Source organism: Callithrix jacchus, chromosome 12, assembly GCF_049354715.1.
Source record: "Callithrix jacchus isolate 240 chromosome 12, calJac240_pri, whole genome shotgun sequence".
Classification (NCBI taxonomy): domain Eukaryota; kingdom Metazoa; phylum Chordata; class Mammalia; order Primates; family Cebidae; genus Callithrix; species Callithrix jacchus.
Window position 1 is genome coordinate 4,359,561 of NC_133513.1, and position 20,676 is coordinate 4,380,236.

Sequence of the window (20,676 nt, forward strand, 5' to 3'; positions counted from 1 at the left end):
TTCCTCGTGAAACAAAAATCATCCCAATGACCTGAGCCTGGACCCTCTGCCTCTGGGTTACTTTTGCAAGAGAGAAACAAGTCTCTGTAGCGTACGTATAAGCTGTGTGCAGCCAAACCTATCCTCACCCACCAGGCACTACAGATGAGTCGGTCTGGAAAGCCCTTCCTAGGGAGGTGTAGACCATGCTGGGGACAGCAGGTTTAGGAAATGCGAAACGTAGTAGGAGAATCATTTCCACACTATTTCCAAAGGTGGAACTAGGGGATCCAGCATTGGTCAAAAAAGCAGCGGCCTGATGTGAAAAGTACAGGCCACTGTGCGAGGATGCACCCTGCCGCTGAGAGCCACCTTTGTGGTTGGCGTGGGCACTGCAGGGCACCAGTGGGGGACAAAAAACCCTGGACTCCAGGAGCATAGGAAACTCTGGCAACAGACTTCAGAACCTAACTTCAGAGAACGGCAGCTGACTGCCACCCTCCCTAATCAGTCACCCTGCCGTTCTCAGGAGCCAGGGGACAGGAAGTCTAACCTGTGGCTGCCAGAGTGAGGCCGCACTCCGGGTCCTAGTCACTGTGCCATGACGAAATGCCTGGATGCAGGTGCCCCACAGAGCAACCCCACATGCTGAGGGCCATTCTGCCACCCCTGCCTGCGGAGGGCTCTCAGCTCAAAACTTCACGTCTGACCAGGTGGCTCATGACTCAAGAACGCTTGAGGGCCAGGCACAGTGGCTCATGCCTGTAATCCCAGCACTTTGGGAGGCCGAGGCGGGTGGATCTGAGGTCAGGAGTTTAAGACCAGCCTGACCAACATGGTAAAACCCCATCTCTACTAAAAATATAAAAATTAGCTGAGTGTAGTGGTGGGTGCCTGTAGTCCCAGCTACTCAGGAGGCTGAGACAGGAGAACTGCTTGAACCTGGGAGGCAGAGGTTGCAGTGAGCCGAGATCGCGCCACTGCACTCCAGCCTGGGTGAAAGTTAGACTTCATCTCAAAACAAAAACAAAGAACCAGTGAGGGGCACATGAAGGGCAGTGCCCTTGACCCCAGGGAGAGCCAGTATGTCCCTGCTGGCCAGACGGAGGGGGCTTCTTACCGGGTGCAGATGACCATACAGGCAATGCCCAGCAGCTGCAGCGTGTATCGCGGCACCAGCCTCCTCCGAAGGTAGCGGTCCACACACTCCACGGTCAGGTGCAGGCACAGGCTCGTGAAGTCCTTCATGGTGGCGACTTCCACCAGCCAGTCGATCAGAATGTACCTGTGGATACAGCAGCAGCCGAACTAGGGCAGGTGTCCCTGCTTGCAATTTCAACTCCACCTGTTGGGCCTGACCAAATCCTAGGTAGCTCTAGAATCATGGATGTACCCTGGGACCCAGGCTGGGGAGGCCATGTCCCAGGAAGCCCGGGAGGCTCGGTGGGTCCCAGCCCCAAAAGCAGGCCCCACACCCTTTGACGGGGTTCCTGCGAGGTGGACAGACTTGCACACCTGTGCACCCGTCTCCCTCCTAGAGGACCACACGTTCCCAGTGTTCCAAATCACAAGCGCTATGAGACCGCAACCTGGCACGGAGTAAAAAGTCAGCCCATAGCTGTTTATGCAGCAATCAGCGCTGCACCTTGGGGCCTGCAGGTAGCAGGGGACAAGGGAATGCCACAGGACATTTGCAAGGGAAATGGAACACAGACGGCTGCAAGGGAATGCCACAGGATACCCAATATGGTAAATGCCTTTCTGAATAGAATGGAGACATTTGTGTCTTTTTCTTTTTTTTGAAACAATGTCTCACTCTGTCACCCAGGCTGGAGTGCAATGGCACAATCCCAGCTTACTGTAAACTCCACCTCCTGGGTTCAGGCAATTCTCCTGCCTCAGCCTCCCTAGTAGGTGGGACTACAGGTGTGCGCCACCACACCTGGCTAATTTTTTAATTTTTAGTGGAGACAGGGTTTCACCATGATGGCCATCCTTGTCTTGAACTCCTGGCCTCAGGTGGTCTGCCTTCCTCAGCCTCCCAAAGTGCTAGGATGACAGGCACGAGCCACCATACCCAGCTGCAGATGCTTGTCTTCAAGCAGAAGGGTCAGAGTGAACAGAATGTAACAGGAATGGGAGGATGTGTGATTCTGCTGGACAGGCAGAGCAGGTGTCAGGCGTTACCCCAGACAGAAGCATCTTCAGTGGTGGAGGGGAGGAGAGGAAGATGAGCCGAAGCATGAAAAGAAGGGCAGAGGAGAAGCCGATCAACCTCTATTTCGTCCTAGAACAGAGACCATGCAAGGGCCAGGTGTTTAAGGTTTAAACTGGCCGCTACTGTGAACAGACTAGGAAGCTTACTAAAAGCAGATGGATTTAACAAGCGTAAAGATCTGGCTTCTAAAAACCACCACTGGGCCGTGCACAGTGGCTCACACCTGTAATCCCAGCACTTTGGGAGGCCAGGAGGGCAGATCACTTGAGGTCAGAAATTCAAGCCCAGCGTGGCCAATATGGTGAACGCCCATCTCTACCAAAACATACAAAAATTAGCTAGGCGTGGTGGTGCATGTCTATAGTCCCAGCTATTCAGGAGGCTGAGATGGGAGAATTGCTTGAACTCAGCAGGTGGAGGCTGCAGTAAGGTAAAATCATGCCACTATGCTCCAATCTGGGCAACAGGGCAAGATTCCACCTCAAAATAAATAAATAAAAACAGGCCTGGGCAAGGTGGCTCACACCTGTAATCCCAGCACTTTGGAAAGCTGAGGTGGGTGGATCACGAGGTCAGGAGTTCAAGACAAGCCTGGTCAAAATGGTGACACCCCATCTCTACTAAAAATACAAAAATTAGCCAGGTGCAGTGGCAGGCACCTGGAATCCCATCTACTTAAGAGGTTTGAGGCAGGAGAACCGCCTGAACCCGGGAGGCAGAGGTTGCAGTGAGCTGAGATCGCCCAATTGCACTCCAGCCTGGGCGACAGAGTGAGACTCAAAAATAAATTAAAAAAAAAAAAAAAAAAAATGGACCACAAAATTATATACTTTAAAATGGGGAACGCACCTTCACTTTTTATCAGATGCTGCATTTCCCTGGCAAATAAATTAAAAACAAACAAACAAAAACAAAGCCCACACGCGAGTATCAACAAACCAAAAAAAAAAAACAAAAAAGAAAGAGCAGACCAAGGTTAGAAGGTGTTATCAGCCTATTTCTTCCAACGGACAGAGGGAAGGGGGCTGCCACCACCACACAGGCAGCACAGAACTCAACAGCACTACAGCCTGGTGCCATTAAAAAAATGTATATATATTTTTGAGGACAGGGTCTTGCTCTGTGGCCCAGGCTGGAGTGCAGTGGCATGATCATAGCCTTGAACTCCTGGCCTCAAGTGATCCTCCCACCTTGGCCTTCCAAAGTGCTAGGATTATAGGTGTGAGGCACAGCACCTGGCCAGTGTCATTTAATGTAGCACAAAGCGGTGCTATATCCCTAAGACTGTGTGTGAGTTTGAATGTGCGTTTGTAAGAAAGGAACATCAGCCCTCTCTTGGGGAAGGAATAATAGTTCTTTTTTTAAAATAGAGATGGGGTTGGTCTCAGATTCCTGGGCTTAAGTGATCCTCCCTCCTCAGAGTCCCGAATACTAGGACTGGCAGGGTGTGGTGGCTCATACCTATAATCCCAGTACTTTGGGAAGCTGAGGTAGGCAGATCACTTGAGGACAGGAGTTCGAGACCAGCCTGGTCAACACGGTGAAACCCTGTCTCTACTAAAAATATAAAAATTAGCCAGTTGTCGTGACACATGCCTATAATCCCAGCTATTCAGAAGACTGAGGCAGGAGAATCACTTGAATCTGGGAGGTTGCAGTGAGCCAAGATCGCACCACTACACGCTTAGCCTGGGCGACAGAGCAAGACCCTGTCTCAAAAAAAAAAAAAAAGCTAGGCTTACAGGTGTGAGTCACCATGCCTGGCCTGATCATTTTGTAAGTACATAAATGTTCACTGAGTGCTCATTATGCACTGGGTGTTTGAAATCATGCCACTGCTCTGCTGAATGGGTAACCAGAGGCTTCCCATTGTAAATCCAAACTATCTGAAATCTCATGTGTAAAGTTGAGAAATCACTCGTGTTTTCCATTTTACCCTGCAACGCATTCTGTGATTCAGTGGTTAGCATGGCAGCTGCCCTGGACGGCAGGGCTCCCGAGGGTCACTGAGTTTCATGTGACATACTGATGCTCGCAGACTGGCCATAAAGAAGAGGCTGTGTCTCAGCTTGGGGAATGTGAATCTCACCATCTCAGCTGGTGTTTGAGACATTCGATGGAGGCTGCCAACAGTAACTCACGCCTGTAATTTCAGTGCTTTGGGAGGCCGAGGCAGGCAGGTCGCTGGAGGCCAGGAGTCTGAGACCAGCCTAGCCAAAATGGCAAAACCCCATCTCAACAAAATGTATAAAAATTAGCCAGGTGTGGAGCCTGTAGTCCTAATTGGGGGACGGAGGTGGGAGGAAAGCTTGAGCCCAGGAGGCGGAAATCACAGTGAGCAGGGTCCACCCTGGGGTGACAAAAAGCCCATCAAAAAAAAAAAAGGTATTCAATGTGTTCTGTAGCTTCAAAAAGATCACTGCACTGTGGGAGACTGGGCAGGAGGATCGCTTGAGCCCAGGAGTTCAAGATTAGCCTGGGCAACATAGTGAGATCCTGTCTCTACAGAAAATACAAAAATCAGCTCTGTGTGTTGGTGCACGCCTGTAGTCCCAGCCACTAAGAAGGGTAAGGTGAAAGGATCACTTGAGCCTGGGAGGCAGAGGCTGCAGTGAGCTGAAATCATGCCACTGCACTCTGGCCTGGGTGACAGAGTCAGACACAGTCTCAAAAAAAAAAAGAAGGAAGCAGAGTAGGATGTTTTCTTCCAAAAAGTCCATGATAACTTAGGCATTACCGGTTTTAAAAAACACCCAAATGGGGGTATCTGGTGAGGTGATAAAGGGGACTCTATGCTGCCCCATGGCGGGTGACTGGGGAAAGTGGAAAGGGCTCCCTTCCTGGAGGCTGCCGGCCGCGCTGCTCTGATTGGAAGCCCCGGCCTGAATGTCTCACCTCATTGTGTCGTTGAGTCCCTTCTGCACGGAGAAGACTTGCTGCTTACTGACAGCCTGGGAGGCCTGAAACAGCTGGCAGACGATCTCACTGGAAGCTCTCACCTCCAGTCCAAGCTGGTTTCCATTTGCACAGGCTTTGGCTAAAGACAGCTGAGGGAAAGACAAGCAAGCGCGTGAGGCGGCAGCCGTGTTGCAGTTTCTGTTTCTGAAGCAAAGGCTTATTGAGGGAGCAAACGCATGTGGAAACATCGCCCTCCTTACACTAAACCTTTGCAAGCTTCGGGAAGAGGCTGACCAGGGCTTTTGTTGTTGTGATGCAGTCTTGCTCTGTCGCCAGGCTGGGGTGTAGTGGCGTGATCTCGCTTACTGCAATCTCAACCTCCTGGGTCCAAGCAATTGCCCTGCCTCAGCCTCCCAAGTAGCTGGGCCTACAGGTGCACCCTACCGCGCCTGGCTAATCTTTTGTATATTAGTAGAGACTGGGTTTCACCATGTTAGCCAGGATGGTCTCAACTTCCTGACCCCATGATCCACCCGCCTCAGCCTCCCAAAGTGCTGGGATTACAGGCATGAGCCACTGTGCCTGGCCTCAGATTTTAATTATTATTCTTTTTTGAATAAGAAAGAGGCCGGGTGCAGTGGCTCAAGCCTCTAATCCCAGCGCTTTGGGAGGCCGAGGCGGGTGGATCACGAGGTCAAGAGATCGAGACCATCCTGGTCAACATGGTGAAACCCTGTCTCTACTAAAAATACAAAAAATTAGCTGGGCATGGTGGCACGTGCCTGTAGTCCCAGCTACTTGGGAGGCTGAGGCAGGAGAATTGCCTGAACCCAGGAGGCGGAGGTTGCGGTGAACCGAGATCGTGCCATTGCACTCCAGCCTGGGTAATGAGCGAAACTCCGTCTCAAAAATAAAAATTAAAAAAAAAAAAAAAAAAGCAAGAGATGACATGATGAAAGACGTATGATGAAACATGAGCTGCCTTTCCACCCTGGTGGAGGTCTCAGTTCCTTACATGGGTAATGCCTGGGGCAGCTGTGTTAAGTCTCCGGCCACACGCCCCAGTGCTCTCTGAAAGGCTTATGCCAGTGTTTACACTCAGGATTAGGAGAACCTGCTTCATCACAGCTTCACACCACCAAACACTGATTATGAAAAACAGCTATTTTCAGAAGTTACTAGCTAGCCACTCAAAAACATGTACATAAATCTTGCTAATGTGATCGGCCCAAAATATCTCATTTAAAAGTGCACCTAGGACGAGTAGTAAGGTTTGAACATTCCAATTCCTAACCAGTTGAGTTTATTTCCGCTTTTGATTTATTTTTTTATTTTGGGGGGCCAGGTTCAGTGGCTCACCCTTATATTCCCAGCACTTTGTATTCCCAGCACTTTTGGAGGCCGAGGAAGGCAGATTACTTGAGGTCAGGAGTTTGAGACCAGCCTGGCCACCACGGCAAAACCTCGTCTCTATTAAAAATACAAAAGTTAGTTGGGTGTGGTGGCAGGTGCCTGTAGTCCAGCTACTCAGAAGGCTTGAACCCAAGCAGCAGAGGATGCAGTGAGCTGAGATCACACTATTGCAGTCTAGGCCAGGCAATGGAGCGAGAACTCCTGGTCTCAAGTGATCCTCCTGCCTTGGCCTCCCAAAGTGTTGGGATTACAAATATAAGCCACTGAGCACGGCCCTATTTCCTCTTTTTTGACAATCAACAGAGGCCGTCTCAACTTCCATCAGGGTCTTCCTATTCTTACTGATTACCCTGAGTTTCCAACAGACCTACATTGTTGCATTTCTTGTAAAAACTTTTTTTGTTGAGATGGGGTCTCCCTCTGTAGCCCAGGCTGAAGTGCAGTGGTGTGATCACAGCTCACTGCAGCCTTGACCTCCTGAGCTCAAGAGATCCTCCTGCCTGAGTAGCTGGGACTATAAGGCACACACCATCACATCCAGTTAATTTTAGAATTTTTTGTCGAGATGGGGTCTCACTATGTTGCTGGGCTGGTCTTGAACTCCTGGGCTCAAGCGATCCTCCCAACTCAACCTCCTAAAGTATTGAAGTATTGGGGTTATAGGCATGAGCCACCACTTCTAGCCTTCTTGTAAATCTGTTGACTGACATTTTGGACGTGAACACCACAGTGTGTCATTAACAGGTTGGGCTGGGCCATTATCAATCTGTAATTTTGCTCCTAGCATGGGAGCACGGATCACTCTGCCACACACTTGGTAGGGTGACAAGAACAAGCTTCTGTCTATTTGGCAGAGGGGCTTTCTTTGATTTGCCCTGATAACTTCTTTTTTTGAAACAGAGTCTTGCTCTGCCCAGACTGCAGTGCAGTGGCACGATCTGGGCTCCCTGCAACCTCTGCCTCCCAAGTTGAAGTGATTCTCCTGCCTCAGCCTCCTGAGTAGCAGGTGCCCGCCACCATGCCCGGCTAATTTTTGTATTTTTAGTAGAGACAGTGTTTCATCATGCTGGTCTCAAACTCGTGACCTCAGATGATCCCCCCCCCCCAGCCCCACCCCCGGCCTCGGCCTCCCGGAGTGCTGGGATTACAGGCATGAGCCACTGCACTTCCTTTTTTGGGGGGACAGACTCTTGCTCTGTTGACCAGGGCTGGAGTGCAGTGGCATAACCTCAGCTAACTGCAGCCTCCGCCTCTTGGGTTCAAGCAATTCTCCTGACTCAGCCTCCTGAGAAGCTGGGATTAAAGGTGTATGCCACCACGCCCAGCTAATTTTGGTATTTTTAGTAGAGACAGGGTTTCACCATGTTGGTCAGTCTGGACTGGACTCCTGACCTCATGATCCACCTGCCTCAGCCTCCCAAGATGCTGGGATTACAGGCGTGAGCCATGGTGCCTGGTCCCTGACGACTTCTTTGCAGCTGTGAGGGGAGAGTCTACCGATGCTTGATCTCCTGTCTCTAGCCCTGGATGACTTGGTGAGCAGGTGACCTGGCAAGCAGGGCAGTAATAGGAAGAGGGAGCAGGAAGGGACCCCACATGCTCTCAAGGAGCCTCGAGTTTTGTTCTACTTATGGGATAACTTTCAAGAGTGGTACAAACTTTGACAGCAGCTGTAGATCATAAGCATTTGAAAATTAGGAGGCTGCCGGCTGAGAGGAGAGGGTGGATGGGGAGAGAGTAACATCCCATTTCCCAGCTCGTCTCGAAGTGTACCTGTCCCTTTAAGACTCAGTTCCAATGCCGGGCGCAGTGGCACACACCTGTAATCCCAGCACTTTGGGAGGCCAAGGCGGGCAGATCACCTGAGGTTGACAGTTCGAGACCAACCTGACCAACATGGAGAAACCACGTCTCTACTAAAAATACAAAAATTAGCCAGGCGGGGTGGCGCATGCCTGTAATCCCAGCTACTCCGGAGGCTGAGGCAGGAGAATCACTTGAACCCGAGAGATGGAGGTTCCGGTGAGCCAAGATGGTGCCACTGCACTCCAGCCAGGGCAATAAGAGTGAGACTCCATCTCAGAAAAAGACTCAATTCCAGTCCTGAACTGATCTCCTTTTTGTTTGAGACAAACTTCCAGTCTTGTCTCCCAGGCTAGAGTGCAATGGGGCGATCTCGGCTCATGGCAACCTCCGCCTCACCAGTTCAAGCAATTCTCCCGCTTCAGCTTCCCGAGTAGCTGGGGTTATAGGCACTTGCCACCCCGCCTGGCTAATTTTTCGTATTTTTAGTAGAGACGTGGTTTCTCCATGTTGGTCAGGCTGGCTTTGAACCCCTGACCTCAGGTGATCTACCCTCCTCGGCCTCCCAAACTGCTGGGATTACAGGCTGAGCCACTGTGCCCGGCCTCCTGAAGCCATCTTATGGTTTCCCTGAATCCCAGCCTCCCATGCGGGAGCCCAGATAGTCCTGCCCCAAGGCTGGAGGGAGAAGAGCTGGCTCCCCATGTCGTCGCAGCCCCGGACGTCACCTGCGCTTCCCAGCAGCCCTTGGCAGCGTAGTCCCTGAGTTTTCGGAAGCTGTGGAGACTTCGCCCAGGATCTGACATCTGTCAATGGGAGAAGATCATCGAGCCTTTACACCGCTGTGTCTCGGGAGGGACGGGTACCAAGACACAGAAGGGCCGACGCTAAGCTAACTTCCCACCTCTGCTCTCTCAAATGGCGGGAGTCATTTTGGGGGTTTGCCAAGAATAGCCAAGAATAGCCGACTGTCCAGTGGCTCCTGGAGGCTGAGAGGCTGGGAGCAGCAAGAGCCACCTCCCTTTTGCAGACAGAACCGCATCCAAGGACCAGCATCAACTGTGCCTTTGTCCAGCGTTAACTCCGCCCCACCCAGAGCAGGCTCCACTCACATCTGTCCTCCTGTCGCTTTCCCAGAGGAGGTATGCGCTGCTCAGACATCCCTGACGAGCAGCCTCTTCAAACAGGTCCCGAGCCTGCTGCTGCTTTTCTTCATCCTAGAATAAATCCCAGCAGAGTTCATTCTTCTCTTATTCTTTTCTTTTTTTTTTTTTTTGATACAGTTTTGCTCTTGTGGCACAAGTTGGAGTGCAACGGCCTGATCTTGGATCACTGCAACCTCCGCCTCCCATGTTCAAGCAATTCTCCTGCCTCAGCCTCCTGAGTAGCTGGGATTATAGGCGCCTGCTACCACACCCTGCTAATTTTTGCATTTTTAGTAGAGACAGGGTTTCACCAGGTTGGCCAGGCTGGTCTCAAACTCCTGGCTTCAGGTGGCCACCCACCTTAGCCTCCCAAAGGGCTCGGATTACAGGAATGAGCCACTGCGCCTGGCTATTTTTGTTGCTGTTGAAACAGAGTATCCCTTTTGTCACCCAGGATGAAATGCAGTGGCGCAATCTCGGCTCATTACAACTTCCACTTCCTGGGTTCAAGCAACTCTCATGCCTCAGTCTCCTGAGTAGCTGGAATTACAGGTACCCACCACCATGCCTGGCTAATTTTTGTGTTTTTTTTTAATAGAGATGTGGTTTCACCACATTGGCCAGGCTGGTCTCGAACTCCTGACCTCAGGTGATGCACGCACCTTAGCCTCCCAAAGTGTTGGGATTACAGGCGGGAGCCGCTGCACCCGGCCTCCATACTCGTAAGTTGTAACACACGTTGCCCCGAGCTTTACTAACATGAGTTACTGAAATCAGAGCAGAAATGGCTTCTCTACAGACACCATTCCACACCCAGCGAGGAGCATGAACTCAGAGCTCCAGCCACAGAGGCCCTGCTCTCTTCCTAGAAGGGTTTACATTTGGGCTGGGCCTGCAGGCTCCCTGGTTCGGCTCTGCACCACCAAAGGCCTGCCCTTCTCACCGCTGCCAAAGGAACTGCCCTGAACCACCACAACAGTGGTGGTGGCTCTCGGGGCTTCTCCTCAGTGTCCTTCTCGGATGCATTTGCCATGCCTGTCACTAGAAGCCACCACGTTCCTGCGATTTGCCGCAAAGGGGCTTTACGGATCACGAAGCCCATTAGGACATCGAGAGCAGAGAGGTCCACATGAGCAGAGGGGAGGCCCAGCTCCTGCGATTTCCTCTGCAGTTCTCATCGCCCCCACTCATCCGCCAGCTGGGGCACAGAGCCAGGACCACAGCCTGCTGCCGGCCCAAGTGTGCCACCTGCCTTCCCCAGCTGGGCCTTCCTGGGCAAGGCTTGCCTTTGGTTTTGGGCCTTGGACGCCCCCTGCTGCCGCTTTTCACTGCCAGTCAAACACAGTCCAAGTGTGGAGAACAATGTGACTCACCTCGAACAGACTCAGCACTCTGCCCAAGCAGTGCAGTATGGATGCTTTGTGAGTCTTAAAAAAAAGGAGAAAGAAGTGTGATTTCCAGCAGAGAGAACTGACAGGGGCCGTCCCTCCCCAGTTTGTGTGTCTTTGGGTCCCATGCCCATGGCCCTGCTGCCTGGCCCTCCCTCCCCTGCAGAGGGCCACTCCAAGATTTGAGTCTTGTTTTTTTTTTTCTTTTAGTGGAAACAGGGTCTCGCTCTGTCACCCAGGCTGGAGTACAGTGGTGTAGTCACAGCTCATAGCAACCTCAACCTCCCAGGCTCAAGCAATCCCCCCACCTCTGCCTCCTAAGTAGCTGGGACAACAGGTATGCACCACCACCCTGGCTAACATTTTTGTATTTTTTTTTGTAGAGACGAGGTTTCATCATGTTACCCAGGGTGGTCTTGAACTCCTGGCCACAAGCAATTTTCCAGCCTTGGCCTCCCAAAGTGTTAGATAACAGGCATGAGCCACCACACCCGGCCGGATTTGTGTCTTGGGCTCCAACTGCTGCATACAGCCTCAGCCCCATGTTTCCAGCCGTCAGCAGGTGTGCCCAGAACTCTACAGCCCACCCTGGCTCTCAGGCTTTCTCCTCTCCTGCCAGGTAATTTCAAGATGCTTTCCCTACATATGCACTCTGTTTTCTGCATCTTCACTTCTCTTAGGCACCTGACTTTCCAGGGTCCAGAGCCTACCCTCGGGGTGTTCCTGGGACCCTGCAGGTGGCCTCACAGGTGCTGCTGCTGCTCGCGCCTCGCCCAGACTCACCCTCTGCAGTTGGGACTCTGCCCTGAGGCTCTCGTGAACCACGGCCTTGCAGCAGCTTCCACTCACCGACCACGGAGGGCGGATGAACAGCCAGATGAAGGGCACGGCACCAGCGTTCAGCCGCTCCGTGAGACTGAAGAAGTGAGAGGCCTTCAGGCCATTCACTTCCGCACGGGCCTCATCAGACACAGACACTGCGGGGACAGACAGCACAGGACCCAGGGATGTCTCTTGGGCGCAGAATGTGGAAAGTTCTGCATGGTCTTGGTGGACAGCGTAAAGCCTAAAGCCCACCATAGTGCAGTGTAGCTGGTGTTTCAGGAGGGAAGAGCCCTCCAGGATGGGGGTACCTGCCTCTTCTCCCCCTACTTGGTTAATGTCTAGAACAGAGGGGTCATTGTGATCAAGGCCCCTGCTACACTCCTCCCAGAAGCCTGGATTCTGAAGGTAAGGGGGAGGAGACCCTGCCACGCTTCAGGTCCCATCCTCCCTCCAGCTGGGAACCGCTTCCTGACTCCCTGGTAATGGGTCCAGGGCACGGGTGGGGGCTCTTTTTGGGAAAAGGAGAACATTCTAAAATTAGACAGTGGCAATGGCTGCACGACCCCGTAAGAACCACAGAGTTGCGCACTTTAGATGGGTGAACTATACTGTGTGTGAATTTTATGTCTGGGAACTGCTCTCTGATGGGAGGGTGGAGAGAGGACCTCAGCTTCCCTGATCCTGGAGGAGGGTGTTGCTCATGGTCACTCCCTGTCAGTCACCGAAATCCTGCCAGCTGGCAAACAGGAGACTTTCCCAGCAAGACACCAGATTGTTTAGAAGTAGGAATGTGGCAGGCAACACCCCGGTCTTTATGTGTTTTAGGAGCTGGGACAGGTCGTGGGCTCATTCCTTGGGGTGCTGAGCAGATAAGCGGGAACTGGTAAAAGAAAAGGTTCTTTTAAGAAGCAGCTGGCCTCTGGGGATGAAGAAATACAGGCACCAGGCCAGCTCCGACCTGCCCGTTCCTGCTTCCCGTTTAGAAGCTTGGCTCTGTGTTACTAACTGTGTAATAGAAATTACATTGTTTGACCTCGGTCTCAGAGTTCTCAGAGGATGGCCAAGGAGAGGGCCAGCATCCACACGTGGGCCTGCGTGCTCATGGCACAGAGGGTGGGAACTCAAACAGCCCCTGTGGAGGCTCTGGCTTAGTCACTCTTTGCAAACTGAAATGAAAGGGTCTGCTAAAACCAGAGCTGACTCCCTCATAACCTACGAAGTCAGAGTATCATTAGCGGGTCCCTTAGCAGGTACATCTGGGCACAAGCTCCTGAGAGGGGATGGGAAGGTAGGCCATCAGATAGGGCAAAAACAGCAACTGAACTGCTAACACAGGGACCACCACTTCGTAGGGCCAAAGGCTCACGCTTATCTAAAGCGCCAACATGCGGGCGGGGTCAGGACTTACGGCCTTCATTGTAGAGGTACGCTATGCCCAGCTTCACAGCAGCTTCGAAATTCCCCTTTTCAGCAGCCCTGAAATATTAAGAACATAAAACATCACAATATTTTATGCCACAAACATTATGAAGTACCACAGCACTTTAAGTCAGAACATTCGATCCCTGAATCACACACACACACACACACACACACACACACATATTTTGTTTGTTTTTGAGGAAGGGTCTTGCTTTGCTGCTCAGGCTGGATCACTGATCCAGCAGTGGTGTGATCATGGCTCACTGCAGTCTCAACCTCCTGGGCTTAAGCCATCCTCCTACCCTGGCCTCCCAAGTAGCTAGGACTACAGGCATGTGCCACCATGCCAAGCTAGTTTTAAAAAATTTTTTTTTTTCTAGAGACAGGGTCTTGCTACGTTGCCTAGGCTACTATCAAACTTCTAGGCCCAAGCGATCCTCCTGCCCCGGCCTCACAAAGTGCTATGATCATAGGTACGAGCCATGACGCCTGGCCCTAAGACATTTCTTTATGTCTTGTAGTCGAATACAAATTATCCATTACATAGCAGGGTCTGTGAAAGCCAGTCTCAAAAGACCATGTGTTGCATGATTCCGTGTGAACTGCTCACAAGACGCACATCCAGAGTGACAGAAAATCGATTAGGGGTTGTCTAGTTTCCAGGATTGTGGGGAAAATGGGAAGTGACTGCTGATACGGACAAGCTTTCTTCTTGGGGTGAGGGCAATGTTCTAAAGTTATATACTGGTGAATATCTAGGTAACTCAATATACCAAAACCAATGAATTACACGTTTTATTTATTTATTTATTTAGAGACGGAGTCTCATTCTGTTGCCCAGGCTGGAGTGCAGTGGAATGGTGTCAGCTCACCGCAACCCCCACCTTCCGGGGTCAAGCGATTCTCCTGCCTCAGCCTCCTGAGTAGTTGGGATTACAGGCGCACACCACCATGCCCGGCTAATTTTTGCATTTTTAGTAGACGGGGTTTCACCATGATGGTCAGGCTGGTCTTGAACTCCTGATACCTTGTGATCCGCCAGCCTCAGCCTCCCAAAGTACTAGGATTACAGGTGTGAGCTACTATGCCCGGCCACATCTTATTTTATTTTTCTTTTTGAGACAGTCCTACCCTGTTTGACGTGATTTTGGCTCACTGCAACCTCTGCCTCACAGGTTCAAGTAATTCTCATGCTTTAGCCTCCAGAGTAGCTGGGAACTACAAACGCCCATCACTGCACCCAGCTAATTTTTTTATTTTTAGTAGAGACAGGGTTTTGCCATGTTGCCCAGGCTGGTCTTAAACTCCCCACCTAACGTGATCCACCCACCTCAGCCCCCCAAGGTGCTGGGAATACAGGTGTGAGCCCCCACAACCAGGTGAGTTATATATTTTAAATAGGTGAACTGTGTGATGTGTAGATCCTGTCTCAATAGGAAATAGACACATTCCAGCTGGAAGCAGCTGAAGCACGGCCCCAGTAACACGGCTGCCTGCCTTTGCTGGCTGGCTGTCTATCTTGATTTCTAGCAGGTAGAAATCGTCTCAGGTGGACGAAGGCCACAGTGAATCCCCATCAGAAAAATCCCAGCCTGAGCTGTGGTTCTTTCATTTGTTAAGCTCAAGCTAGGCCTGCTTCTGAGGGTGCCCTACCTGGGCCCATGAGCACATACGAACAGGGTGTGGGGTGCAGGCTGGGGTGGAATCTGCCAGTGAGTGAAATGCCATAGGATAGAAATTACATTGTTTTGACCACAGGGAAGGAAGGCTGAGTGAAGTTTCCACAGGAAGGTGACTCGTGTCTGGGTCATGGGGGAATCAGTCACAGCCCTCTGGAGGCATGGCAGGCCCATGTCAGTGGCATGGAGAATGACTGACAGCACGACCTGGTGGAAGGTGTGTGGCTTGCACGGCCTGATGTGTGAGGTCTGCCGCCCTCAGTCACTCCCCAGAGCATGAGGTAATGTCATGGGAGACAGCAACAGGAAAACGTTGCTGAAGCAGGCCTCGGGACACAGGCTGGCACATAGAAAGGCCAAGGCAGGAGAAGACCAAGCCATTCTTAGGGTGCAGAGATACCTTTCAAAGAGCTTCAGATTCCCTGGAGATGGCCACAGCTCCTGGAAGCTGGCACATGCCCACACGCTGGCATGGTTGTCTACCAGGTCCTTCAGCTGGGAGTGCACCTGCAGAACAACAGAGATGGTCATGGAGGGACCACCTGAAATGAAAGCCCCATGCCTGGAGGCTCTTGAGGATGAGGTGCAGACGAAGGGTCTCCTGTCTCCCTCCCATGCCAATAGTTAAGGTCCCCAATCTCTGTGCGTGAAAGTAACCATCACTTTGAACAGACAAAAGAGCCCCAGATATGCATTTCTCTAAGGTTCTAAAGGCGGGCGGAGGACAATGGTCCTGGGAGGAGGGGACAAGCACTCAGGCTGAGAAGGAGGGTTCGACATCCCTGCAAAGGTATCACCCGCAAAGACCAGGGAAAGTGACTTTAAACGGGGGCGGGCAGGACGGAAATGCGTTTTGTGCCTCCCTGCTGGGGGCCTTGATAAAGGGAGTGTGAAAAACAGGTCACAGGGACTCAGGGCAAAGAACGACACCCATGATGGAGGTCTCAGGTAGAACCTGAAGCCTCTGCGCTGGACCAACACAGAAAGTGTCTGGGCCAGGACCCGGAGCACAGGTAAGCATTTTAAATGCCAAAGTTTCCACTGACATTGGAAAATCAGCACTTCTTGGGGTGCATACAGTGTGTCACACCTGCAATGGAGGTGGCTTTGGGAGTCAGGAAATGCATTCTTGCTGGAGTTTTCCCATGAATCCAGTGTAGACTCTAGGTTAAGTCACTGAAAGTAAGGCTACAGTCCCAGTATCTAGAAGATAACCCCTAAAATCCATTTCAACGGTACCTGTTCCATGGGATTTGTATGTAAGAATATATTTTTATCCTTTTAAACACTATTCTGTTATCTAAGGGATGCAAATTTCACTGCCATAAAAGGGTACTTTCTCTGTTGACACCACAATGAATAGCGGCAACCTTAGTGTGCTGGGAGACAGCAATAGAAATTTCTGTAATCAGAATGTCTCAAAGGAAGCATCTGGTAATGTCCTTGTTTCCTTTGCCCTCCTCTTTTTTTTTTGGATACAGGGTTTCGCTTCCATTGCCCAGGCTAGAGTGCAGAGGCACTATCATGGCTCACTGCAGCCTGGACTGCCCGGGCTCAGGGATTCGTCCGGCCCCAGCCTCCCAAGTAATGGGAGTACTGGCATGCGCCACCACACAGGGCTAACTTTTGTATTTTTTGTAGAAACGAGGTCTTGCTATGGCTGGTCTTGAACTCCTGGGCTCAAGCGATCTGCCCTCCTAGCCTCCCAAAGTGATGGGATTACAGGCGTGAGCCACAGCACCTGGCCTGCCCTCCTTTTTAGCCAGCTTTGCTCTGACATTTAAGAACGCAAGGCCTTGATGGTATAATCAACAACGCTAGGGCTCATGCTGTTTCCATCTGGGGACTCACAGCTCGGACTGCCAGGATGTCTTCCACAGAAAGCCACTTCAGGATGTGAAACAGCACATCTTCGGGGAGACTCAAGATGGTCAGGTTTCGGGGCCTCCTTCTTACTCTTCGCTTTGTAGGATAACAGAAACACTTGGCACACCTACAGTGGACCACTTAAGGAAAAAGAGACAGAAGCCTTGATAAGATGAAAAGTTACTCTACATACAACCCTTAAAGGAAAAAAAAAGGATAAATTTCCATCTGAAGATGATCTAACGGTTACTATTCCCTGCACCACAAAAGAAGGAATCATGCTTCTTGTCTCAAACAAAGATTACGCATAGGAGTGGCATTGCAGGAATTACAGAGGACATCATTCATTTTCAAATATTCAACAAATATTTGGCAAATGGCACCCATCATGTAACTTAGCTATTGGGAAACCTTCTGATCCAGGGCCCACAGACACCCAGGGAGGGGAAAAAGCTGCCAAGGCTGAGGACGGTTTTCCTCACATTCACTCTGAGGAAAGCCCCTGGTTACCCCGCGACCCCTGCCCTGGGTTAAAGGGCTCCAGCCCGCCCTCCTCAGCCAGGGACTCTCCTCTCGACGGACCCCTGGGGCCTTTGGGGGATAGCTTGCTTTTGCCACACATGACCAGGGTGCGTAATGTTCACTAAGGATCTGTGGGCTTGAAGCGTCGTGTTTTCAAGTCCAAATTAGAAGGGTCGGCCATGGAGAGCAGCCACAGACTTGGAGGCCGGGGGCAGTGTGTGCCCGAGTCTGCGCTCTGCAGACCTGCCAGGCCCCTGAGTCTCAGTGTGTCCTCCACTGCAGAATGTGGGGTTGACAGCTACACAGTAAGGTTGTTGCTCAGATCCCAACACAAACCTAAACCTGTAGGTCTGCGTACAGGTGCAATCGTTAAAGGTGAGGCAGGCTCTCCACCCACCAGGCAGGCAGCCCAGCCATGCTGCTCTCCTCTCCCCACAGTCCGATTTCCCAATTCCTACCCCAGCAACCCCTTCCTCACTCTAAGCAGATGACCTTAGCCCTTATTTCATAGGACAACAGAAGCCCTCAGGGAGGAACCCCAGGATCCTGCCTCCCCATGTACAAATCTACCTTTCTTTTTTTTTTTCTTTTGAGACGGAGTTTCGCTCTTGTTACCCAGGCTGGAGTGCAATGGCGCGATCTCGGCTCACCGCAACCTCCGCCTCCTGGGTTCAGGCAATTCTCCTGCCTCAGCCTCCTGAGTAGCTGGGATTACAGGCACGTGCCACCATGCCCAGCTAATTTTTTTTTTGTATTTTTAGTAGAGACGGGGTTTCACCATGTTGACCAGGATAGTCTCGATCTCTTGACCTCGTGATCCACCCGCCTCGGCCTCCCAAAGTGCTGGGATTACAGGCTTGAGCCACCGCGCCCGGCCCAAATCTACCTTTCTGTCCATTCTTCTTCCAGTCCTGAAAGGGAACGCCACTCCCCTCTGTGGGCCCGAGCCTCTCCGCGCCAGAACCTCCCAGCGATCGCCCCCTGCTCCCCTCTCTTGCCCTGGGTCTTCCCTTCAGCAATTAAATCAGCTGCAAAAGCCAAACGTAGTCTAGAGCTACAAATTCTCAGATTCTGAAGACCTCCCCATTAAACAGTCCTCATTCCCCGGCTCGAGGACAGACACTTGGAGTCGTGTGACGATCGCCGTGATGATAACTGAACCCGCAGTTCGGGCTCCCCCGCCTCAACGCGCGCGGAGCCGAGCGCGGCTTTCCACGGAGCTGGGTCTACGGCCCCGCTGGACGGAAGCCCCGTCAGGACCGGCAGGGCCGCGGGATCGCCTCGCCCCACGCGCTCCGCAGCCCCATCCCCGGCCAGGAGGCGCTGGTGTTTGGCTCCCCGGGACCCCACTGCCGCTCCGGGAACTGGCTGGGAAACGTCGCGGCGAGGGAAGACGCCGAAGGGCTCAGGCGCCCGCAGGGCATTTAAACCGCGCGCCCGGCCGCTGCGGCTCCCCGCGCCGAACGCGACCCCCGCCCCGGGGTTAAAGGGCTCGAGCCCGCCCTCCTCAGGCCGCAGGGTCTTTCCTCTCGCGGGACCCGCCGTCCGCCCCTCAGGACAGGCAGAAGGGGCGCGGGGCAGGGACCGGCGGACATCTCCCGGTACTCACCGCCGCCGCTCCCCATCGCGGCGCTCGCGTAGCTGCAGCCAGAGCCCGCCTGAGAGCGCGCCCGAGCCCCGGCTGGAGCGCGCCTATCCCTTGCGCAGGCGCAGACCCCGCCCCGCCGCCCGCCCCAGTTTTCAAACGCGCCCGGCCCTCCCATTGGCCTGCCCGGGGGGGCCGCCGGCGGCCTCGCCCACGCCCCGCCTCGGACACGCCTTATTCCCCGCCCTCCACGCCCACCCCGTCTGCTCAGGGCGCCCACCATTGGCCGCGCCAGGACGCAAATTCGAACCTTGGCCGCTGATTGGTGGAGCCCGCGTGGCCGCCCCGCCTCCCCAGCGGGGAAGTGAGTCCCTGAGCAGCTCCCGGGCCGGGCGGGCGAGCGTTTGGCTCCGTTCTTTCCCGCCTGCGTGAGTCCGGGCTGTGCGGCTGACTCCGGCGACTGGCACCCGCGATGCCACATACGCTGCGAAGACGCGTGCCGGCGGCCAGGGGAAAGGGGGACTCCTTGGCGCCCCTCGCAGTCGCCGCCGTGACCCGACCTGCGAGAGCCCCGACGTGGCGCTTCTAGGACGAGGCGGTGCCCTGCCCCGGTCCCGGGGTCGGTCCTGCGCCCGCGACCCTCGCCCCTGGCCTGCACGGTCTTCCTTTCAGCCGCCCGCTTCAGGTGGAGACCCTCGGGTTTGTGGCCGAGCGCTCCTGGGCGGGGATGCCGGCCCAGATCGTGGCACGGAAAGCTGGAAGTCTCCCCGGCCCACCCTCCGGAACGCGGACCCCTTCTTCCCGCGAGACGTGGCGCACCCTGGACGCCTCAGTGCCCCAGGACCGGGGCAAGCCCTCCTCACCGCTCTGACCGGTTGCTGACCCGTCTCGCCTCCTCGGCGCCGCTCGGGATCTGCCCACTCTTGTCTCGGGCAGAGCGCATCCGAGCTGTCCTTCGGGAATCATCCTCACCCCACCCCTTTCACGGCACGGGCTGTCAAGGGAACACGCATCCTCCCGAGTGTCTGGTGGAGGCGGGGGCCTGGGCCAAGGCTGCCCACCCCTCCCTCACGCTTCCCTCAGTCTGCACCCTCCCATCCTTCTGAGTGCCCACAGCCCTCGTGATCACCAAACCCCTAAAGGTACTGGGCCTGCCCTGGGCACACAGACAGGAGCTCTGGCATGCAGGCGTCAGCCAGCCTGGAGCTAGAGACAGAGTACACAGGTGATCACAGCACGGGGCACAGAAGAGTTCCTGGCCCCGGAGAGGCCCTGGAATCTGGAAGCTGGTGAAGGAGGGTGAAGCGAGGACAGGCTGAGCGAGTTTGGGGCCTGCTCCCCAGATATCCCATGTTCTGAGCCCCCAGATTTCTTATCCCATCATCTCACTTTTGTCCCCCTGGATTAGTGTTCCTTCTTTGTCACCGTAACCTGTGTCCCCCTAGGGCAGAGGTGCACTTTCGGGGTTAGCTTCTTGAAGGGATTAATCCAGAGCCAGCCATGAGCACACTGGTGACACCGGCTGCCTCTAGGACCTAGACCAGCATCCCTGCTCCCTGTGTTGTTTGACTATCCTGTGCTTTGTGTCCTGATCACTCTCCTGTCCATATTGAGAGGCAAATCTCTTTTTCAGGGAGCAGGAGTTGTCTTGGCTCCAGCCACGCCTGGCCCATTCCACCCACTGCGCTGGCAGCCAGAGCCTCCAGGGCTGCGCTGGGGTGATGAGTGGCCCCTCCAGGGGGTCAGCCCGTTTCCCACTGGGCTTTAGAAATGATCAATAAGGATCTGTGGGCTTGAAGAGTCTTGTTTTCAAGTCCAAATTAGAAGGGTCAGCCCTGGAGAGAATCCACAGACTTGGAGGCCGGGCCGTGTGTGTCCACCTCATGTCTCAGGGTGCGTTGGGTGGCATGGCCTGCTGTGGGGCGAGGGGTGC

General features: G+C 53.4%; 1 protein-coding gene across 5 annotated transcripts in view; it reads right to left on the minus strand.

Annotated features, from left to right (window-relative positions):
* Positions 1-18,841, minus strand: part of CCNF (cyclin F) — a 30,565-nt gene extending 11,724 nt beyond the window's left edge. For 2 of the 5 annotated variants that reach the window (XM_035266532.3, XM_002755768.6), the window contains exons 1-10: positions 18,768-18,841; positions 16,622-16,776; positions 15,171-15,277; positions 13,078-13,145; positions 11,628-11,821; positions 10,830-10,883; positions 9,424-9,528; positions 9,040-9,117; positions 5,093-5,244; positions 1,100-1,264 (exon numbers count right to left, since the gene is read on the minus strand). In XM_035266532.3, coding sequence (XP_035122423.3) covers positions 1,100-1,264; positions 5,093-5,244; positions 9,040-9,117; positions 9,424-9,528; positions 10,830-10,883; positions 11,628-11,821; positions 13,078-13,145; positions 15,171-15,277; positions 16,622-16,776; positions 18,768-18,783 — 1,094 coding nt within the window. In that variant the 5' untranslated portion in view covers positions 18,784-18,841. The remainder of the gene's footprint in view (positions 1-1,099; positions 1,265-5,092; positions 5,245-9,039; positions 9,118-9,423; positions 9,529-10,829; positions 10,884-11,627; positions 11,822-13,077; positions 13,146-15,170; positions 15,278-16,621; positions 16,777-18,767) is intronic. The other 3 variants (XM_078344359.1, XM_009008934.4, XM_009008933.4) reach the window with 2 other exon arrangements.
* Positions 18,842-20,676: the final 1,835 nt, after the last annotated feature.